This window comes from Mirounga leonina, unplaced genomic scaffold (genome assembly GCF_011800145.1).
Source record: "Mirounga leonina isolate KUSES-001 unplaced genomic scaffold, KU_Mleo_1.0 Mir_176, whole genome shotgun sequence".
NCBI lineage: Eukaryota > Metazoa > Chordata > Mammalia > Carnivora > Phocidae > Mirounga > Mirounga leonina.
Window position 1 is genome coordinate 44681163 of NW_023270454.1, and position 22227 is coordinate 44703389.

The window sequence follows — 22227 nt, forward strand, 5'->3', positions numbered from 1 at the left end:
AATTAATTAAAAGCATTATTAGTAATGACCAATCACTAACATTCTCATTAAAACTCCCATAAAAAATATTACATGTTATACATGTTCATGTGCCTATGTGTACCTAGCCATTTAATGGTTCCACATTCGATAGAGAACACTGTGATCTCTTCAAAAAAATGTTTTGAAACCAGGTGGAGACCTGGTGCCACAACCACAGCAAAACATAAAAGCATACAAATTGCTCCAGCAATATACTTGCAGTTCTAGAAATGTAACAAGCTGTCTCATATTTCTCTCATAATATCTATGGCCTTAGACTATGCTTTTTCTTAGTTATGCCTCTCTAACCTTGTCAGTTATTCATTCTCTACTCAGTGCTGCCACTATGACATATATTTTACTTGTCACAATACTTCATTTATACATGTGGATCTCTTTTAGACTGTGAACTCCTTGGTGGAAGAGACCCTGTCTTACTTGTAATTTTTGTATTCTCAGGGCCTAGCAGAATATACAGAAAATACTCAAATATTTGTTGATGGAATAATAAATAACTATATGGTAAATTAAAAGCTTGACACTGAAAATTAACAATAGCTTTTGTGGTATAAACTATGGAATGTCTCAAGGGAAAGACTGGAAATCACAAATATGAGATAATAAAGTAAAAAATCTATTGTTTAGTCTTCAAGCAATAAATCTGAAAGTTACATGTGCAACTGGTATTTATTTGGGCATACTTATTGATTGTGAGAAATGAAAAAGGTCATTCTAAAATATACCATCACAGCGTGATTTTCAAATATGCCCATAAACTCTTTCCTTCAAAAGGTAGAGCCTATTTCCCCTTCCCTTAATTGTGGCCTATACTTAACTCACTTCCAACGAATGGAATATGCTAGAAATCAAAGTGTATGACATCCAAGATCAGAACATAAAAGCATGGTGGATTCCTCTTTGCTTTCTCTTGGGCCACTCAGAAGAAACCAACTGCCATGTTGTGAAGATACACAAACATGGAAAGACCCAAGTGGCCAATAGGCCTCCAGCCATGAGAGTAAGCCATCTTGGATTCTCCAACTCAAATCAACCCTTCAGAAGCAGATTCTCCAATTCAAATCAACCCTTCAGAAGCCTTTGGCTGCCATCTTCATTTCAATCTCCTGAGAGCACCCACATCTTTCAAAATCATACAGCTAAGTGACTTCTGAATTCCTGGCCCACAGTAACTCTGAGATAATATATGTCTGTTACTTAAAGCTATGTGTAGGCAATCTGTTACGCAGCAACAGATAACCAAGGCAGATTTTGGTATCTGGAAGTGGGGTGCTGCTGCAATAAAAACCTAAAATGTAGGACTGACTTTGGTTCGAGTATGGCAAAAGGTGGAAAAACTTGGAAAAAGCATTAGTGGAAGCTCAAAGGACCCTAGACTATTTAATAGAGATAGGATTTTGAAGAGGCTGCAAGGGACACATGTTATAGTCATGTAGAGGCAGAAAGTTTAATAACATCTATTTAATAACATCATAAAATGTCAAATGAACTGAGTGATTAGCTAGAGGGATTTCCAAGCTAAAAAAAGAGGGCGTAGTTAAGGTAGCACCTGATTCCTCTTGCAGACTGTAATTAAAATGCAAGAGAAAGAAACAAATGTAACAAGGACTTGACAGTTTTGAAAATTCTCAGCCTCTTCAAAAATGGCTGCTGACCAAAGGTTAAATTCAGAGAACTGCCAAGAAAATATGTCAACAGAGAAAGCAGAGTTTGGCTTTAAAATCCTTTAAAACTCAGAACTCAGAAAGATGGTACTTCAGCAGTTACTGGTCACCCAAAAGGCTCTTTTCTCTTAAAAATTTTAAGGGTATGATTCACTGATCCTTTCTTTTTTTTTTATATGACAGAGAGAGACACAGCGAGAGAGGGAACACAAGCAGGGGGAGTGGAGGAGGAGGGAGAAGCAGGCTTCCTGCAGAGCAGGGAGCCCGATGCGGGGCTCGATCCCAGGACCCTGGGATCATGACCTAAGCCGAAGGCAGACGCTTAACCATCTGAGCCACCCAGGCGCCCCTCACTGATCCTTTCAAACAACAGAACTTCTAAGAAACTCAAGGGTGCTGTCCTCTCAGCAAAAGCTCAAGGTAGACAAAGATATTCATGCATGTGGCTTCCAGTAAGATTCACAAAAGATCCATAGGTTTTAAGAGAATTCTATGGGCAGAAACATAGCAAATTTGGACTGAAAGGAACAGAGATAGTACAAAAGAACCCCCAAATTTTGGAAGCAGACTGAAAAACTACTCAGGTGCAAACAAATGCTAACTTTTTAAAAATTAATTTTTTTAGTAATCACTACACCCAACATAAGGCTTGAACCCACACCCCAAGATCAAGAGTTGCAAGCTCTTCCAATTGAGCTGGCTAGGCACCCCACAAATGCTAACTTTTAAGAACAAGGAAAGAAGATGCAGAAGGTGGAGCCAAGAAACCACAGCATAGAACCAGGAACCATTAAGAGAATTAGTCCTACATCATGAGTCCTAATCAAAGAACTGCTACCCTATACCCAACTGGACTTAAGAACTGACATAACCAGTAACTCCTGTGTGCCTCCCATTTCCCCTTCACCACCCCCTTTTGATCAAGAATATTCCTCTGCAATCAATTTATATTGGACATGTACTTGGCACAGGATTTCTTTAAGATTTATTTATTTGAAAGAGACGAGAGAGAGAATGAGCAGGGAGAGTGGCAGAGGGAGAAGCAGATTCCCCACTGAGCAGGGAGCGACGCAGAGCTCGATCCCAGGATGCTGGGATCATGACCTGAGCCCACAGGAGATGCTTAACAGACTGAGCCACCCAGGTGCCCCTGGTACAGGATTTCATATCAAGAACTATACTTGAAGAGCTATACTAGCTATACTAAATCAGAACCATATTAAAGAAATCTCATCAGCACCAGCACCTCATACACATATACAACTAACATTCTGGACTTTGAGCTAATGCTGTAATGGAATGAGACTTTTGAAGGCCTTGGAAGGGGCAAGTGTATTTTGCATGTAAGAATAATATAAATAGGGTGCCTGGGTGGCTCAGTCAGTTAAGTGTCTGCCTTTGGCTCAGGTCATGATCCCGGAGCCCTGGGATCGAGCCCTGCATCACTCCCTGCTCAGCGGGGAGCCTGCTTCTCCCTCTCCTCCCTGTTCCTGCTCTCTATCTCTGTCTCTCTCTCTCCAATAAATAAATAAAATCTTTAAAAAAAAAGAATAATGTAAATAATTTGTGTCAGAATGCAGAATATGGCAGTTAAAAATATGACTACAAATTGTATGATTCTTCTCCCACTCAAATATAGGTTAGACTTCGTGACTCACTTTTACCAAATAGAACATGTAGGAGGTGATGGGGTGTTATGTCGAGAGAGTAGAACATTAAAAGTGTTGTGGCTTCTTCCTTGCTCTCATGGCTGGCTACTATGCCTTGAGGAACTGAAGAAACCCTCCAGAGAGACTAACATATTAAGGCCACCTGCCAAAAGCCATGTGAGTGAGTCATCTGGGAAATGGATCTTCTAGCCCTAGTTAAACTTTCAGATGATTGTAGCCCCAATCAACATTTTTTTTTAAAGATTTTATTTATTTATTTGAAAGAGTAAGAGAGAAAAAGAGCCCACAAGCAGGGGGAGTGGGAGAGGGAGAGGGAGAAGCAGACTCTCTAGTGAGCAGGGAGCCTGATGCGGGGCTCGATCCCAGGACCCTGATATCATGACCTGAGCCAGGGGCAGATGTTTATCCAACTGAGCCACCCAGGTGCCCCCCTCCCACAACCCTCAGCCAACAATTTAACTATAACTTTATAAGAGACCCTGAGCTGGAACAACCTAGATGCTTCTAAATTCCTAAACTATGGAAATAGTTGTTTTCAGCTGCTAAATTTAGGGAAATTTATTATGTGTCAATACACAACAACCTTCAAAAACAAATGCACACCAGTTTCTCTTTTTCCTAGTAAAGAAGCCCTTACAACTAAAAAAGAAAATTTCAAACAAGGACCAAAAATTACATTCTCAAAGTACAAGACATTTATAAATGAACAACCACAAAAATTCTGGCCTTTTAATGACTTGTAAAATAACTGCTACCACTTGCTTCCTTACTACATACCAGATACCATGCATGCATTATTTTACTTAATATCCTCAACAATCTCATTGATTAGAGTGTAATATTATTTTATGTATAAGAAAACTGAGGTTTCAGAGGAAAAATATTAACTCAAGAGTAATAACAAAAGGCAGAACAAGGATTTAAATCCACTTCACTCTGACTCCAAAATCTGGGCTCTTTCCTTCCACTATGCTACACCAGGAGTCAATAATCTTTTTTTATAATGGGCCAGATACTAAATATTTTCATCTCTGTAAGCCATGGGTCTCTGCTGCAAAAAAACTCAGCTACTGTAGCACAAAATTTACCATAAATAATACATAAACAAATAGGCTCAGCTACGTCCCAATAAAACTTCATTTATCAAATCAAACTGCAGTACGGATCTGGTCCACTGGCTATTTTGTGATCTTATTCTATATTATCTCCCACTGCCTTGAAAGGACTCATCCAGTTTATAATAACAGAGTTGCCATACAAAAATAGAAAAAGGAATAACCACATCAGAAGTTAATATAGAAATTAAGAATTCAAATCCTGTTTCACTTAATGTAGCACTATTTATCTGGATAAGCATGGTCTCAACTTTACATGAATTTTTACTTGTGTGAACATAATAGAGATCAGAATTTTCACTTAGAAGGATCCAGAGAATTCTACTATGCTAGAATATTGCACTATCTTAAAAATAAAAAATTGGTGTGTATATGTATGTGTATGCATGCATATATGTATATACATAGCAAACAACACCTAAACCTAGACTACTCTATACAGCCAAATCAACATTCACATAAGAAGGCAAAATAAATCTGGCCATGTTAGTAAGACTCTTTTAAGTTTACTGAAAAGATAGGGGTGCCTGGGTGGCTCAGTCGTTAAGCATCTGCCTTCGGCTCAGGTCATGATCCCAATGTCCTGGGATGGAGCCCTGCATCAGGCTCCCTGCTCTGCAGGAAGTCTGCTGCTCCTTCTCCCACTCCCCCTGCTTGTGTTCCCTCTCTCACTGTGTCTCTGTCAAATAAATGAATAAAATCTTAAAAAAAAAAATTGACTGAAAAGATAAAAACCTAAGAAGCAAAAAATAACTTCTCAACCAAATAAAGGGTAACTACCAGATATTTACTACAAATAGCAAGCTTTATGGTGGACCATTAGAAACATTATGTCTAAGATAAAAAAGGCAGCAAGTATACTACATTATGTCTAAGATAAAAAAGGCAGCAAGTATACTACTGTTTCCATTAATTAGCAGTTTTAGCAACCCTCACCAATGCAATAAGGTACGAAAAAGAGAGGTATAAATACTGAAAGAAAACAAACTACCAATGTTTACAGATTAATATAACAGCTTACATAGACAATTTTTTTAAAAATCAGCTGAAAAAACTACTAAACCTAATATCAGAGTTCAATAAGGATACCAACTTGACAAAAACTGTAATATTCATTTAGAATACTGTAATGGAAAAAAAAGACATGTAGAGATAATGCTAGCGTAAATTCACCAAAGTTATATAATTACACAAACAGAAATAGGAGATACAATGCATTCTAGTATGCAAAGATTCGATATTATTTAAGATATCCCCACCCCAAATGGTAATCTGTATCTCAAGTGCAATTTAAATTAAAAACTCCAAAAGAGGGGCGCCCTGGTGGCTCAGTTGGTTAAGCGACTGCCTTTGGCTCAGGTCATGCTCCCAGGGTCCTGGGATCAAGCGCCACATCGGGCTCCCTGCTCAGCGGAGAGCCTGCTTCTCCCTCTCCCACTCCCCCTGCTTGTATCCCTGCTCTCACTCTCTGTCAAATAAATAAAAATCTTAAAAAAAAAAATACACCTCCAACTTTCCGACAGACAAGGTAATTCTACAGTTCAAATATAAAAGCAAGTTCATATAAAAGCAAGAAAATTCTAAAGACATAGTATTGGATTTTAAGAAGAGACAAAGAGATCATAAGAACAGAAACCTGTATACCAATGTCAATACCACAGTTTAATGTCTTTACAGGAATTTCTGATGTATGTGGGAACTGACACCATACCCACAACCCACTACACTGTATTTCACAGTTTAGTTCATGATAAAGGTGGCATTTTATTTTTTTTATTTTTAAAGATTTTAAGTAATCTCTACACCCAGAGATCGAGTCGCATGCTCCACAGACAGCCAGGCAGGTGCCCCTTTTTAAATCAGTGGGGAATATGACAACCTATCAAAAATACTGTTGAGGAGTCAGCCGTCTATCTAGGGGTAATAAGCTACGTTCTACTTCACATCATTATATAACAATTAACTCCAGATGAGGGGTGCCTGGGTGGTACAGTCAGATGAGCATCCAACTCTTGGTTTTGGCTGGGGTCATGGCCTCGGGGTCATGGGATGCAGCCCTGTGTCTGCTAGGGATTCTCACTCACCCTCTCTCTACCCTTCCCCCCACCCTCTCAAGATAAATAAATAAATCTTTAAAAAAATTAAACCCAGATGATTGTAAACATAACAGAATATTATAAGGAGGGGGGAAAATCAGAGGGGGAGACGAACCATGACAGACTATGGACTCTGAGAAACAAACTGAGTGTTCTAGAGGGGAGGAGGTGGGGGGATGGGTTAGCCTGGTGATGGGTATTAAAGAGGGCACGTACTGCATGGAGCACTGGGTGTTATATGCAAACAATGAATCATGGAACACGACATCAAAAACTAATGATGTAATGTATGGTGATTAACATAACAAAAAAAAAGAATATTGTAAGGAAACAGAAGATAAATATCTTCTAAAATAAATACATTTTAAATTCTGAAGTAAAAAAGCCTTTGTATGCAAGACTTAGAAGCCACAAAAGACTAAAGAAATTTTATCTCATATAAATGAATACTTTTCCATAATAAAAGATAGCTACCATAAAGACCAAAGTAAAACAGGAAGAAAATTTCTGTAATACATAAACAAGGATTAAAGTCCTGAACATGCAGAGAACTTCTACAAACCAAGTTGAAAAATAAAATGGGAAAAAGACATGAATAGGCAATTCATACAAGAAAGCCAAAGGCCACATGAAAACATACACAGATGTTCCATTCTTAAAAATCTAGGAATTAGGGGCGCCTGGGTGGTTGAGTCAGTTAAGCGTCTGCCTTCAGCTCGGGTCATGATTCCAGGGTCCTGGGATTGAGCCCCATAATGGGCTCCCTGCTCGGCAGGGAGTCTGCTTCTCCCTCTACCCTTCTTCCTTCTTGCGCACGCTAATAAATAAAATCTTAAAAAAAAAAAAATAAATAAATCTAGGAATTATAGGGGCACCTGGGTGGTGCAGCCAGTTGAGTGTCTGACTCTTGATTTCAGCCTGGGTCATGATCTTGGGGTTGTGAGATCAATCCCTGAGTCAGGCTCCACACTCAGCGCAAAGTCTGCTTGGGACTTTCTCTCCCTCTGCCCCACCCCCCAGATGTACATGCACACACACTCTTTCTCTAAAAATAAATAAATCTCTAAATAATCTAGGAATTATAAATCAGATTATTTTCCCCAAAATAATGAAAATGTAACGGATGGATAATTTTTTGTGTTAGCAATAAAGGAAACGATAAGCTCAATAAAGTAAAAGATAAGCTCAATACTGTGGCAATAAAAACTGATGAACCTTTTAATTAAGGAAGGCAATGTGACACTATTTCAAATTCTTATACTCTTTAACACAGTAATTTCCACTTCTAACAATCCAGGCTAAATAAACAAGTACAAAATGATATACAAGGACATTTACTATAGCACTGTAATGGTGAGGGAAAAAAACCCACATAGGTTCCTACATAGCCTTTAAAATGACTGATGATTGTAGTAAGTTATGTCCAGATATGGAGCAACACTATGAAAAAATAAGTTGCAGAATACTGGAGATAATATTACTCATTTATGGGGCTAGAAAAATAAAACAAATGTAAACCAAACAACCTCAAAGAACGGCCCTGATATGTGTGTGTGGAGTTTACATACACATATAACTGAAATATGTAATTGTGTACAAAGGCAATTGAACCTTTTATAGAGATAGCGATAACCTTTGAAAGAAGATTATCTATGGGTATGCAGAATAGTGAAAGGGGATTTTCACATTTGCTAGTGTATTTCTGAATTGTTTTAACTTTGTATAGAGTTAATTGTCTATTATTTGAATAATCTGAAGAAGAGGAGAAAGGCAGGAGGAGTGAACAGAAAGATAAAAGAAGCCACAGGATCACAGCTCTCAGCTTCAACTGTAATTGTTTTGTAGATTCTTACTGACATTTTCTTTCTAGTTAAAGAAGCAACAACACGTAGAGGGTCAAATGAAATCTATACAAGGGTTTCAATGTGTGATTTGAAATTTTAATAAAAATTAACAAAAGGATCCAAAGGTCTTTATCAGGAAGAAGGCTACAGAAAACCACCAACCATAACTTCAGAAGAGGAATAAGCTCAGGACTGAATAATAAAATCTGACACACTTTTTCTGCCACCTCATGTAACATTTTTGCCATGAACAACTCACAAAATATTTGGATGTATATTTATATCCTTCTACATGCCTGTATCATTTTTATTCTGAGAACCTTTCCCAAATAATTATCGAAGGAAGACTATACATTCTGGCATCATGATATAAAAATAGCACTTTAAAAACTAGCCAAATGATAAATTATTAGGCAATCTTACTAGTTTAATTCCAAACTGGCTTTTAATGTTCAAGCAATTTTCACCTTTCAGTAGGTTAATTATAAATAACTATTACAAAGAAGAATAGAATAGCGAGATATACTGACAGCCAACACTAATGTAGAGTGCCAACACGAATGATAGTTAGCAATTTACAGTACTGGGTAAACCAGATTTTAAATGTTAAACTCATGAAATTCAACTTCTTAAAAGCTAATGATCAGTTACAAATTAAATCCTTGCTTCACTTTTCAAAGTATAAACAGTATTTTTCTTTTATTGCTTAGGGAAATCCACAAAATGTCCATCATCATTTTCTAAGCATGTATAACATCTTCCCACAAGGTGCTCACTAAAAAGCTCAAAAAAAAATCTACGCTACACAAAAATACAAAGACACATATACACACCATAGCAAATAATAAGAAATCTTTGAATATTATACCTGTATCAGCTTCATGTTCTTTATTCTCATCTGTAAGGGGGTTGTCATGAAGTTTCAAATAAATCTCTATAGCAATTCTTGCTGCTTTAAAGTAAAATGGATGCTGTCGAAGTACATCTTCTAGTTTTAGTAAGTCCACATACGATCTAAGGGTAATCTTCCTCATACAGTATGTATGAAAGTCAAACTGGTCGTCAGTGATTTCTATAAAATGCTAACGAAATTATTTTTTTTATTATACTGAAGTATAACAATGTCAAAGAAAACTACAGAAATCAAAGAAAACTACAAACAAAGAAAACTACAGAGAAAACTCTCAGAATTACTTGTTTTCCTATGCATGAAAAAATAAGTAAAATAAAAAGATATTAAAAATTACTATCACCCAATATAAATACTTTGCATATCAAATAAGCAAATATAATTGGTATCCCCTAGCACAGTATATGGCATACACCAAGCACTGAATTATTTGGTGAATGAAAAGGAAACACATGATTTGAAATATATGTATTTATTCCTTCCTTAAATCATACTTAAAGCTAGCATGACAAATCAAACATAACTTATTAATATACATAATGATGTAGTACATTTACACATTAAACATTCAGTTTTTATATTTAGAATGACCTGCAAAGACTAAATGTAGTATTTGGTAATTTTTCTAAGAATACAAATTTGAATCCTACACAATGTTATGCTGGCTACAGAAATACTGTATAAAGGATTCAAAGCTTGTATCTTAGGACTATCAAGGGTATACATCACCAATCAACCCCTTAACAAACAGCTTTCTAGGATAACTTAATGAGCTTTGTATTACTGAAGATGGAGCAATTCGAAACATTCAAACATCAATAAAAACACAGCCAAGCTACAAACTTTCTATCAAGTTTTTCACATGAAGAGTAGATAATCGGCAAGTCTGCTGAAAATGTAGTCTATAACATTTCCATCAAAAAATGAAAAAACATGAGCATTGATATTTAGAAATCACTTACTGTGAATTATAAAGAAGAAAAAACTATAGTTGTCCAAAACCTTCAACATATTACAATAAAATGAGAAACTCATACATATATATGGTACTTACTCTCTCAATCTCATGACATTTCTTAAGTGCTTCACCAAATTTATTCATTGCCTTATAAGCCTGGGCACATTCTGTCTGGAACCACATGCATTGCATTTCATTCAAATTCTCTACCGCTGATGTTCCTTCCTATATGAAAATATTTATGCATTCAAGACCATTTCTTACCAAATACACCATTTCACCATAGCATTTAAGAAGGAAAATATAGTCAATTGATTTGAATTTTTTCAAAATAACTTTCTTTTTAACTGTTTTCAGAGTAAGAGGGAACTGTTATTATGTGTAAGAAACTGGAATTATATTTCTAATCACTGAAAAAAATGTACCTTTGTAAATAATCAAAACATCTACATAACTGGGGTTGGAGAATAACATAAGAAAGAGAACACTAGCACACAGCAGGTAGTCAATTAACATTAGTTCCTTTCACCCCTAAAAATTCATCTGAACATACATCAATATAAATCAGAGTTAAATAACCCACTGTACAACCAACTAAAAAGAAAATTTATATTTTATACTAATTTTGATTTCCGTTTCTTTCTCCTAAGGTAATTTAATTAAAATCCTATTTTGATACTAAAAATACTAGAAAAAAAATTGAAAAATAAGCAAGATATACAAGTATAAACTATTCATAAGAACACTAGCTGTACAAACCCTTGTAAACTTTGAGCACATTTCTTCAGCCTCTTTTATCAGATTGGCTTTTAGCATGTACTTTGCACACTTGGAATTGATAAATCTGTCTGCTGTGTCCAAGGCCTGGGCCTCATCCATCCACCTCGCAGCTTCTCTAATATTTCCAGCATGCTTATAGAAAAGCAAAATAAACCAGTCAGTATGCTAATTTTACTATGCAGGTAATTAGTTACCTATTGATAAGTAACTAAAACACAAATGAAAAAAAAGGTATTCTTCTGACTGATCTTAAGACCCTAATCAATGTAGATGCATACATTTTGATACTTTTCTGGCCATGCAGAATACAGGCTTTCTGACAGTAAAGACTTGTTTTAATAACATTGTTTACTGTTACACCTCACTGCCTTTATCAGTGTCTGGCACATAATGAATACTCAAAAACAATGGATTTTAAGAATAAATAATTAAAATCTTTAAGTCAGAACAACAGAAAGTTCATAAAAGGCATCATGGCTGAGTATCAGGGAAATTCTGTTAACATACAACAATGCTTATTTTAAAAAATTATTCATCAACATTGAAAAAAAAAAAAGGCAAAGATATTGGCTAAATTTCTAACCTAAAGCAACCAGGGAATATTACTGCCTATTACTGGACATTCCACGATGTGTTTTAATTTACATTACTAGTCCATTTGTCAAAGCCACAAAACTAATGAGCATAACCTGGCTTTGAAAAGTGCTTTTAAAATAATACTTAATTTTATTGTTTTTGGTAAATAAATTTTAAGTTTATAACCTCCTCCTTAAGAGCTATTATTACTAATTTGTATTTGTATTAAGAAAAAGAAGAGTCAACTTTAAGATGATGCTAAAACATATGACTGGAGATTCTCAAGTAAGACCAAGAAGTTAAGAAGACAAGTAAAATAGTAAAATCTTCAGTTTCATTTCATTAAGATTACCAGATACTACTGATCATGGTCATACTCAAGTGTTAATAGAAACAAACATGTCACAGCGAATTACTTTAGAGTATCTATACTGTTACTACTTAAAACCAAGAAAATAACCAGACATGTGTGTGAATGTATAAGAATATGTAATATGAATAACCACATATCTGAATAACCATATGCATGTATGTATATCTGTGTGTATACAGACATATAAATGAGTAAATTATCATGACCACGACAAATCTAAAAGTAATCAGACTGAGAAATGTTCTATAGTTATTCCAGGTTTTAGAAGTCATCAAATATATCATTTTTATTACAGCTTTTAGAATCTACAAATTATAGAAAAAAGTTTTTATAAGACTCATTACCTTATAAAAAAGCGGGAGGGAAGATTTTTACCTTATAGATTTTAGCTTTCACAAGAAAGAGTTCTATCAATGTAGGTGTACTTTCAATAGCGGTATTTATGTATTCCAGAGCAATCGATGGCTGACCAATTTTGTCATAATGTTGTGCCAAGTAGTACTGGACCCAAAGTAATGTGGTTGGTGGTTCCTCTTTTCCATCATCTTTAAAAAGTGGGAGAGGTGGGTGGGAGAGGAAATAAACCAAGATTAATCATTACATATATTAAGAGAGTACCCACCTCCAAATGGCTTTATCTTTATTAATAAGGAAAAGTAGTTTGAACCATTTATTTATGTATCTAGCTATAAAACCATCCTTAAATTCATAAGATCTTTGGAAGGGACCATGTTGTCTGTTCTGTATCATTATAGCCCCTAACACATTACCTTGAATTTAGTAAGAACTTTATATAATAAATATGGCAGATAAATGAGATCAAAGATATAAAAAATTACCCAAAAAAAGAAACTGAAAGGAATGGGGCAGGGGTGTGGGAGACAAGTTGTGCTAGTACTATGAAAGTGTAAAGATCAGGATATTATTTATGAGGGGCGAAAAAGGTATGAGAAAAAATTTTGATTTTCCATTAATGTGAGGTTTAAAAAAAAAAAAAGGCCTGACTGCTTAATTGGGTTTCTAGCTAATGTACTAAACTATACATAAATATACTTGTGATGTGGTTGAGTTTTGGGTGATTATATTAATATATTCTAACATTATGCTGATATGCAATGATGCGTAATTTAGACTGAATAAAAACTATACCCAAAAAATGAGATAAGTAAAAATGCTTACTCTACATTTTAGTTCATAATTTAATTTTTATATACTCACAAGAAAATGTGTAAGTTAAATATAAAACCCACACATTATAAAATACTTTTTAAATACCAATATCTAAAACCTAAGAACTGTTATTTGCTTTCAAAGAAAGCAACAGATTGCTTATTTTTATCCTAGTAAAAGCAGGATGGCTCAGTGGACAAACAATAGGAGTGGAACTCACCAACTCCCGATCTGATAGATCTGCAACTAAAGTGCTGCATATTCTTGGGCATGTCATTGAACCTCTTCCACATTTGTAAAATATGTAGGAAAATGCTGATAATCAAAGGAACATCATGATGATTAACCAATGAAACCATGGTAACGCCTTCTAAAAAGTATTATTAAAATTAATCTGAGACCTAGAAACAATAACCCAAAAGCAATGAGCACCCCAGGTCCCATACTGGGGTTTCCCACTGTAAGAACCAGGGCTCCTTTGGAAAAACAATTGATTCCAGGTCTGCTATGGGCAGTATACCAGATGAGCTGGAATATCTATCTTGTCATACCAAACTGCAAAAAAGCTATCAACTACTACACCATGGTATGTGAAGGCTAGAGCCATGTGAAACTGCAATGATTTAAAACATCAAGTATGTTTAAACCCATGAATTCATAATACCTTTAAAATATGCACTGGCATCTTTGAAGGATGCTACTAAATGAATTCATTATTTTAAAAACTGGTAAAGAACAACAACAACAACAAAAAGTAGGAGATAGAGGGAAAAGAAGCAGCATTTATCTTGCTTTTCCTATATAAAAACCAAAATACTGGATAAACAGGTAACAGAAGGGAAATTTCTCTTGTAAGATAACAGAAGATGAATGATAGACTATCACCCGTTTGTAATTCTTGACAGTTGCTAACATACAAAACAAACACTAAATGCCTCCTGATGGAATAATATACTACCACCCTCCACCCATGAAATAACCTTGTTCACCCCCTATATTTAAAAGGAAACAAACAAAAAAAAGTGAATCTCATTAATCCTCTACTCAGACCCGTCCATTAGAAGCTTCTGCAAGGATGGAAATGTTCTGTATTTGCCCTGGGAAATATGGTAGTAGCAACTGGCTTTACACAGTTACTAAGCAGCACCTGAAATGTGGCTCCTGCAACTGAGGAACTGAATTTTTAATTTTATTTAATTTAAAAAATTTTAATAGTCACACGTGGCTAATAGCTATTATACTAGACACCATAGCTCTACATCCAACTACCAATTTATAACAAATTCAGAGGACAAAGGAATAACATGTTAAGCAACACCATGAGAGTCCATTCAGCAAAATCTAGACTGTCGAAAAACTTAAGAAAAAAAACTAATTTTTTAAACAAACTGCAGGAAAAAGAGCAAATAGAAAACCTATAGATTTTTTTATAAGAGAGTTGAGACATATCAAACTCGAAGTACAGATTTCATATGGATCCTCATTCAAACAACTTCAAAGCCAAAGAAGAAAAAAATGACATTTCTAAGATAACTGGAAATGTAAGCATAGACTTTTGTCTTTGATCTTAACAAAGTATTAATGTTCAGGTGTGGTGATGATACTTTGGTTATGATCGTTAGAATACTGAAATAGTCACAGATAAAATGATGTGATGTTTGGGATTTGCTTCAGAATAACATGCGAAAAGAGGGAAGTAGGTAAGAATATAGATGAAATAGGTTTTCCCATGAGTTAAAAACTACTGAAACTGGATGATGGGTAAATGATGGAGGATCATTGTATGATTAGATCTAGTTTTGTAAATGTTTTAAATTTTACATTTTTTTCCAGCAAGATAATATGATTCTCTTAACCAAATATTTTCACACTATGTGCAAATTAATGCATCTCCATCTTAAAAAGAAAAAAGTTTAAATATACTAAGCTTACTGTCTAAATAATGAATAATACTGACCTTCTGATTAAGAATTTCATAATATATTAAAAATTCCAGGATATTTTTAAAACATAAAACTTGAGCACTTACCATTAGGGTTAAATAATCGGCAGCTTTTTAAAGAGGTTTCATAACCTACTACTAATTCTTCTATGATTGCCACCTAGAGTACAAACACACAAGCACACTTTAATAAAATATATATACATGCAGTTACCATTCTTGTACAAAACGTGTTATTTACTATTTTAAAGGGCTACATCAACATTCCAAAACATGCGCACGCACACATACACTCATGTACACACCCTCTTATAAAACCTCTTAACCTATGGATAAAAACTTAAAAGCACGTAAACCATACATTTTTGAAGGTATTAAGATATAACTTTCGGGGTGCCTGGGTGGCTCAGTTGGTTAAGTGCCCGACTCCTGATTTTGGTTCAGGTCATGATCTCAGGGTCCTGGGACTGAGCCCCACATCGGGCTCTGCGCTCAGCGGCAAGTCTGCTTGTCCCTCTCCCTCTGCCCCTCCCCCTGCTCGTGCCCTCCCTCCCTCTCTTTCTCTCAAATCAATAAATTCTTTAAAAAAAAAAAAAAAAAAAAGATGTAACTTTCTAAAAACTTACTGGTCCCCTTCCCTGCTAGAAAGGAGGGAATATGCATCAAGCTGAGCTCGAAATCAGGAAAAGGTTGGATTAAAAGAGGTAATACTGTAGGTAATATTGTGGATGACTCTTATCTTGGTTCATTTTTATCTCAATTCACATAAATAACACCCACAATTAACATCTGCCCTTTAGGAATCAAGAATTAAAAACTACGTGAAAAGAGAAATTCCAAAAGTACATAATAGCATCAACTCTCAATTTTAGAATCCAAGGGAAAACATTAGTAAAACTGAAACAGAAAAGTGGGTGGGTTTCTGAAATCCAGGATAGTGAGTGGATGTCCAGGTTCTGGTTTCTCCTGAGTCATGACTATACCACTTGCTCCTGGCTTTGTAAGAGATCTGTGAATACTTTTAATTTATTAATTCCCTTCTTCACTTAATCCATCTATAATGGATTTGTTACTATAGAAGCTCTCCTAAATGACCTCAACTTCACCAACTCAACAGATTAACACCAGCTCTCTCCATTACCTCAGAAAATTGTGAGGACTGAATGGTCACAGCTAGGTTATTCTGGTGCGCCCATGTTCTTCTGCTCCCACAAGTTGAGCTACATGCTTACTAAGAGTTTTGTTTTCCCAAACCTGTTTAAATCAGTTGCATTTATTATCATTACAGAATTTAATTCAATATTATGCAAACTTAATAAATGAGAACAAAAGAAAAAACTGTTTTAAGTTGAATACCGTGGAAAGACTCAAGGATAAATTAGATACTCCTAACAAATTCAGGTTTCAATAATACAACCATAAAGGGGAAAATCATTAATATATAGGCTTCTATAATCAAGACGCTATAATCAAGCGTTCCCACGCTATTGATACTGAAAACAACAGACCACATTTTATGAATGTGATTTATGCAATTTAAAAAAAGAGTCAAAGTCATCAATAAAGCCTATACCTTGGGCCTCTCAACAAAAGACTGGAAAATAAACACACCTTCTGTGCTTTAGGTTAAAGTGTTTAGCATGTTTAATTAGTCCCATCTTTCTGATTCTTTACTGTAACTGATTTATTTTTATCCAACCAACATGCCTTGATGTCACTGTACTTGCAAGCAAAATAATCTAAATTAAGATTAAAACAACCTCTTAATAAGTAATTTGAGCATTATTATACACAGCTAAAAGAGTAAGTTAACTTACTAGGACAGCAAACAAACTGCTGATAGAATTTTTTTTCTACCAAATAAGAAAGAAGAAAGATTACTAAGCTAAGCCTTAGTTTAAAAAATCACTTCTGACTTTCACCATGAACAAAGATTAGAGAAAATACTGAAGAAATCACTACCTTACCAACTTTTCATACCTACACTGACTCAAAGTAAATAGCAGAAATAAAAGAGAAAATAAGGAAATAATAAGTTACTTGATTAAAAAGAGAAAAGGATGAAAAGTAAGAGGTACAGAAGCATTTAAACCGTGAGACAGGAAAACAGCAGATTCACAAAATGTGTACTATGTACATAGATAATCAAGAATCAACGATTCCAAATACTAAGCGGAGAAATGATAGTGGGGAAAAAGTGGTATTTGGCTTTACCTTTTCTTTATCTTTGTATAATGACCTCAAAGTATTGAAGACTGGTGGACAACCCTTGCTGAAATTCATCCTTAGAAACTTATCCAAACATTCTTTAAACTTCTCACCTTGGAAGAAAAAAATTCTGTTGATTTGCATCTACCCAGACAACTCTAAAATGCATACTTTAATATTAATATGCATACTCATATATCTAAAACCAACAAAACAAACTGTAAACCCTACATCATTTTCATTCCTTTGCAATTACTCTCACCAGATAAAAAGTTCAACGGCAGTCTTCTTGGCACCAGTCCCCTGGGATATTTAGTCCAGGCCTCCTCATAAATTTTTAGTCGTTCTAACATATTAGCTGCAAACAAAAAAAATAATTCTTTTTATATATAATTAATACTTCTATGTGTTTTCTAGCAAATTATAAATTTTTCCAAGTATATATAAATTCTTATTAAGCAGAAAAGCTGAAGGTGAAAAGAAAATTTATAATCTAACCACCTAAATATACCAACAATCATTTTAGAATATTTTTCTAATATTTTCCTATTTTAAATACCTATTATCATCTAAAATACATAATTTTCTTTATCCTTTCTGCTTTAGGTACCTTTCAGAATGTAAGGACTCCATTTAGTTCTAAGAAAGGCTTGGTTATTATGTTTCCTTTGCTTCTCTACTATTCTCTTCAGCCTATCCTTTATTTTAGAGCTTTTGGATCTATCCCCTAATCTTCCATTTCTCCGTATTTCTTTTATATTTTCTTTTAATCTCAGTTGAGAGCTCTCCTCAGTTCAATCTTCCAGTTCACTAACTTCTCCTCAGTTGTGGACCCTCTTCCATTCAATCTATTAAGATTTTTATGTCAATAAATAGGCTTTTCGGGGTGCCTGGGTGGCTAGGATGGTTAAGTGTCTGCCTTCACCTCGGGTCATGGTCCCAGGGTCCTGGGATCAAGCCCCACATGGGGCCCCTAGCTCACTCAGCTGGGAGCCTGTTTCTTCCTCTCCCTCTGCCTCTGCCTCTCCCCCTACTGATGCTCTATCTCTTTGTCTCAAACTAATAAATAAAATCTTAAAAAAAAAAAAAATAAGTAGGCTTTTCATTTCCTAGATTCCTAATTGGTACTTTCTCATAACTTTTCATATTTCATGACTGCAATTTCTTTTTTTCATCTTAGATTCCTCCATTTACTCCCTTTTGCTGTACTAATGATTACCATTCCTGTGACAACGTTCCACAGTAGCAAAATATTCTTTGTTACAAGGTTTCTCTTGTATATATCAACGTATCAGTAATGGCTCACTACCAGTCTTGAGGGAGACAGCCTCAAATCAGATCATCTTGGCTAAGGACCCTATCTGTAGATGACATGTTTCTGGGTCTGTCCTCACAAGTGGGTCCCATTCATGGGAGAGGGTAAAGGGGAGTTGTGGGCAGAGTCTCTGGACCCAAGTTCATTTGGCTGATGGAAATTTAGTCCCTCTTCCCACATAGGAAACAGTACTGTTCTTTCAGCTTGGCTACATTCATGTGCCCTTGGCAGGCCATGCTGCTGTGGCCACAGAAGTTAAGCTTGCTTCTTTCCTTTAGGGAGACATCTCTGTAAGTAAGGAGACATTTCTGTCAGTAGGAATTTCCCTTTCCATTTTTTATGCTGCCATGCCATTTGTGAATTTTTAAGTTGTTTCTGAAATTCTTCTCTCAACTATTTCTATAAATGTGTAGAAGAGAGGTTTCAGAAAATGCTCAATCTGCCATATTAAATGGAAGTTTGCAACTGTACTTTTGTATTCAGATTTTGAAACCAATTCTTAACCACTGTTTTTCTAGTTATGCTTTTCAATGAGTTAATAAAATATTTATCAACAAAGGGAGCAATTAAAAACTTAAAAAATTTTAAACAATACTACCTGGTTTGAGTGCCTTTTCCAGGCCTTTGTAATAGGCCCAATTTTCAGGATTTCTCTCTTGTAATCCTCTATAAACATCAGCTGCATCTTCCAAACGACCTAACTGCAACAGAAGTTCCCCTGATGAAAAACAAATTTAATTAACTAAATATCTTCTGATTATCTCTTTAAAACTTTTCCTTAAACTTCCTCTTAAAACCTCTTCAATGTTGGGAAGTGGTTTGGTATCCTCCTGAATTCCCAATACCCTTCACCAAGACTACCATGTCACTTTTTTTTTTTTTGAAGTTCTTATGTAGAAATGCCATCCTCTCCACATCCTCAATTATTCAGGTACTGTCTAACTCCAGGCTATTCCCCAAATTCACTAAACACAGTCAGCAAGCCACCATCTACTGCTTAATTATGCCTGACATAACACAGATAATTTTACGTCTGAATTATTGACCCAATTCAACACTCTAACTTTATGATCTCCAAATCAATTATAAAAGGATTCAGCTATAGCACCCCACAGTCATGGCCACATTCAAACCTGCTTTTTCTACCTCTTCCAACTACTAAATAGGGCACCTATCTTGCTTTAAGCTTAACTGTCTTGTTTAGCTTATTCTTGTCTCATTAATCCTAGCCTTCAATCTTAGAGAAAAACCATTCCCTTTTCTTCAGACCCTTCAGTAACTCATAGACTCATTGCTGGTTTTCTCTGGGCTGCACAGCCAATCTCATCCCTAAATGACATTAACAACCCCAAATATCAAAATCAGTCTCAAAACCTAAGGCTCCCTTATTTACCAATTTTAAGGCCTGGATCAACCCCAAATGTTTGCTTGTTACACACCTTCTCACAAAAGGAAGCAGGTCATTAGATGAACGGACAGAGATACCAGTTTCACTAGAAATCTATGAGCTCCAAAATCAAATGAGCCTCAAACACTGCTCAGGTACACTTTTCCTTACCCTTAACAGGCTTCCATCCACCAGAGGTATTATTTTCAAACCATGCATGACTTCATCCCTGCACCCTCTGCTCTCATCAGACAATAAAAATGAACACTTACCGAGTGTTCACTGTTTGCCAGTGGCTTTTAAATGTTTCACCTGCATTAAGTAATTCAACTCTCAAAACTCTATTATTTTCATCATTTTAAAGCAGAGAGAACTTAAGTAAACTTGCTGAGGGACTTTCAGATAGTTAATTGTTGGAATCAGGATTTGAATCCAAGTAATTTGGCTAAAAAAGCCCATATTCTTCACATCTATTTCAGTGGCTCTCAGCCAAAGGCACTTTTGCCAATATCAGGAGCCATTTTTTGGTTATCACAGTAAGTGATGGGCTAGTACTACTGGTATTCTGATAGGAAGACGCTAGGGTATGCTGTTAAGTATTCTACAACATACAGGAAACTTCCATCCACAACATCTCAGTCCCAAAACAGTGCCAAGGTTGACAAACCTGCTCTATACTAATCAAAAGCCTACTTCACTGAGAACAAAAAATCCTGCAACTTTTCTCCCCTACATTACATCCATCCAACATTTCCTTTCCTTAATTCTCTCCCACCTCGTCTTTGTAGAAGGAACTGGTGGTGTAAGAATTAACAATGAAACTTTCTGCTTAACTGCGCCCACTCACCCGCTCCAGAAGTTTGCAAATTATTCAGACCACTAACAATGCCTTTATTACTGGAATTTCCAAAGATTAATGTTCTACTCTCGGTTCCTTTCTATTCTCTTTATATATCCCGTCCCCATCACCTGACTCACTCTAAGTACCAATACTTTCTGGAATGAACTGATGGCTGTTTCCTATTTCACTGAGAAAATGGAAGCAATTAGAAGAGAACTCCCAAATATCCACCACATCTATATATCTACTTGCCTATATATTCTACCCTCCCTTGCTACCATGAACTATTCATACTGTTATCTAAAGCTAATCTTTCAACTTATCCACTAGATCACATCTTCTCTGTTGTATTAAATATTCTGTCTCTACTGGATCATTCTCCAGTGAGTATAAGCACATACTGTAAAAAACCTTTTGATTCTGTATTCCATTTCATCTAGCACCACCCCACTTATCTGTTGCCCTAGACAACAAACGTCCTTTTGAGTCATCCATGCATGCTATCTTTAATTCCTTGACTTCCAATGTCATTTAATTCTAGTTGATTTGTTTGAGCTTTTACCACCCTCCTTCCAAATTTTCAGAAAATGCTTTTGTTAAGGTCACCAATGACTTCCAAATTCCTAAAATCCACTGATCAATTCTGAATCCTCACCTAACTTGATCTGTCATTCTTTCTCACTAATACAGTTATCAAAAGGATTAAATGAAATAATGTACTTAAGAGTATTTTGAAAACTATCATGTATTTTGATAAAGAAACCAAGGTCCAAGCCTTGTGACTGGTCATACAGCTAGTTATAGTAGCCAATGAAGGAACCCGAACTAGTTTTTCCCAATCTTGTGATCTTTCTATAAAGTAAGAAATCCCCTCCCTTTATAACTAATAGATTGTTAAGGGATGATCAACTCAAATGAAAGACGGCTGTTCTGGATCTATAGTTCACAAGTGAGCTCCAGCAGAGGTAGAGACTTCCATTTTTTTCTTGCCAGTAGCATTATCCTCTGCTGAAAGCTCATCTGGCAAATAATGGTTATATCCACTATGCAAGCTCAAGTATCGCACTTTTTTAGTGTTCAACTTCAACAAGAGCCAAAGGAATCTGAAACCAGCAAACGTCAGTTCCCTGGACTAAGCCAGGTAAAGAGACATTTCAGATGGTAATTCTTAGAAAAATACTTCTATTTTCAGTTACTTTGTTATTCTTCTTTCATTTTCTATGATCAGTTCCTCAACTTTTAAAACTGAAACTCCTTTTTCTCGGCCTTTTTTTTTTTTTAAAGATTTATTTATTTGACAGAGAGAGACACAGAGAGAGGGGGAACACAAGCAGGGGGA

The 22227-nt window shown here is 35.6% G+C and overlaps 1 protein-coding gene across 5 annotated transcripts in view; it reads right to left on the reverse strand.

Moving 5' to 3' along the window:
- NAA15 (N-alpha-acetyltransferase 15, NatA auxiliary subunit) overlaps nucleotides 1–22227 on the reverse strand; it is an 82029-nt gene that overhangs the window by 18149 nt on the left and 41653 nt on the right. For 4 of the 5 annotated variants that reach the window (XM_035023037.1, XM_035023036.1, XM_035023038.1 and 1 more), the window contains exons 7-14: nucleotides 19259–19378; nucleotides 17608–17703; nucleotides 17352–17458; nucleotides 15225–15297; nucleotides 12401–12570; nucleotides 11056–11208; nucleotides 10393–10521; nucleotides 9297–9510 (exon numbers count right to left, since the gene is read on the reverse strand). In XM_035023037.1, the coding sequence (XP_034878928.1) occupies nucleotides 9297–9510; nucleotides 10393–10521; nucleotides 11056–11208; nucleotides 12401–12570; nucleotides 15225–15297; nucleotides 17352–17458; nucleotides 17608–17703; nucleotides 19259–19378 (1062 nt within the window). Of the gene's footprint in view, nucleotides 1–9296; nucleotides 9511–10392; nucleotides 10522–11055; nucleotides 11209–12400; nucleotides 12571–13305; nucleotides 13511–15224; nucleotides 15298–17351; nucleotides 17459–17607; nucleotides 17704–19258; nucleotides 19379–22227 lie in introns of those variants that run through there. The other variant, XM_035023040.1, reaches the window with a different exon arrangement.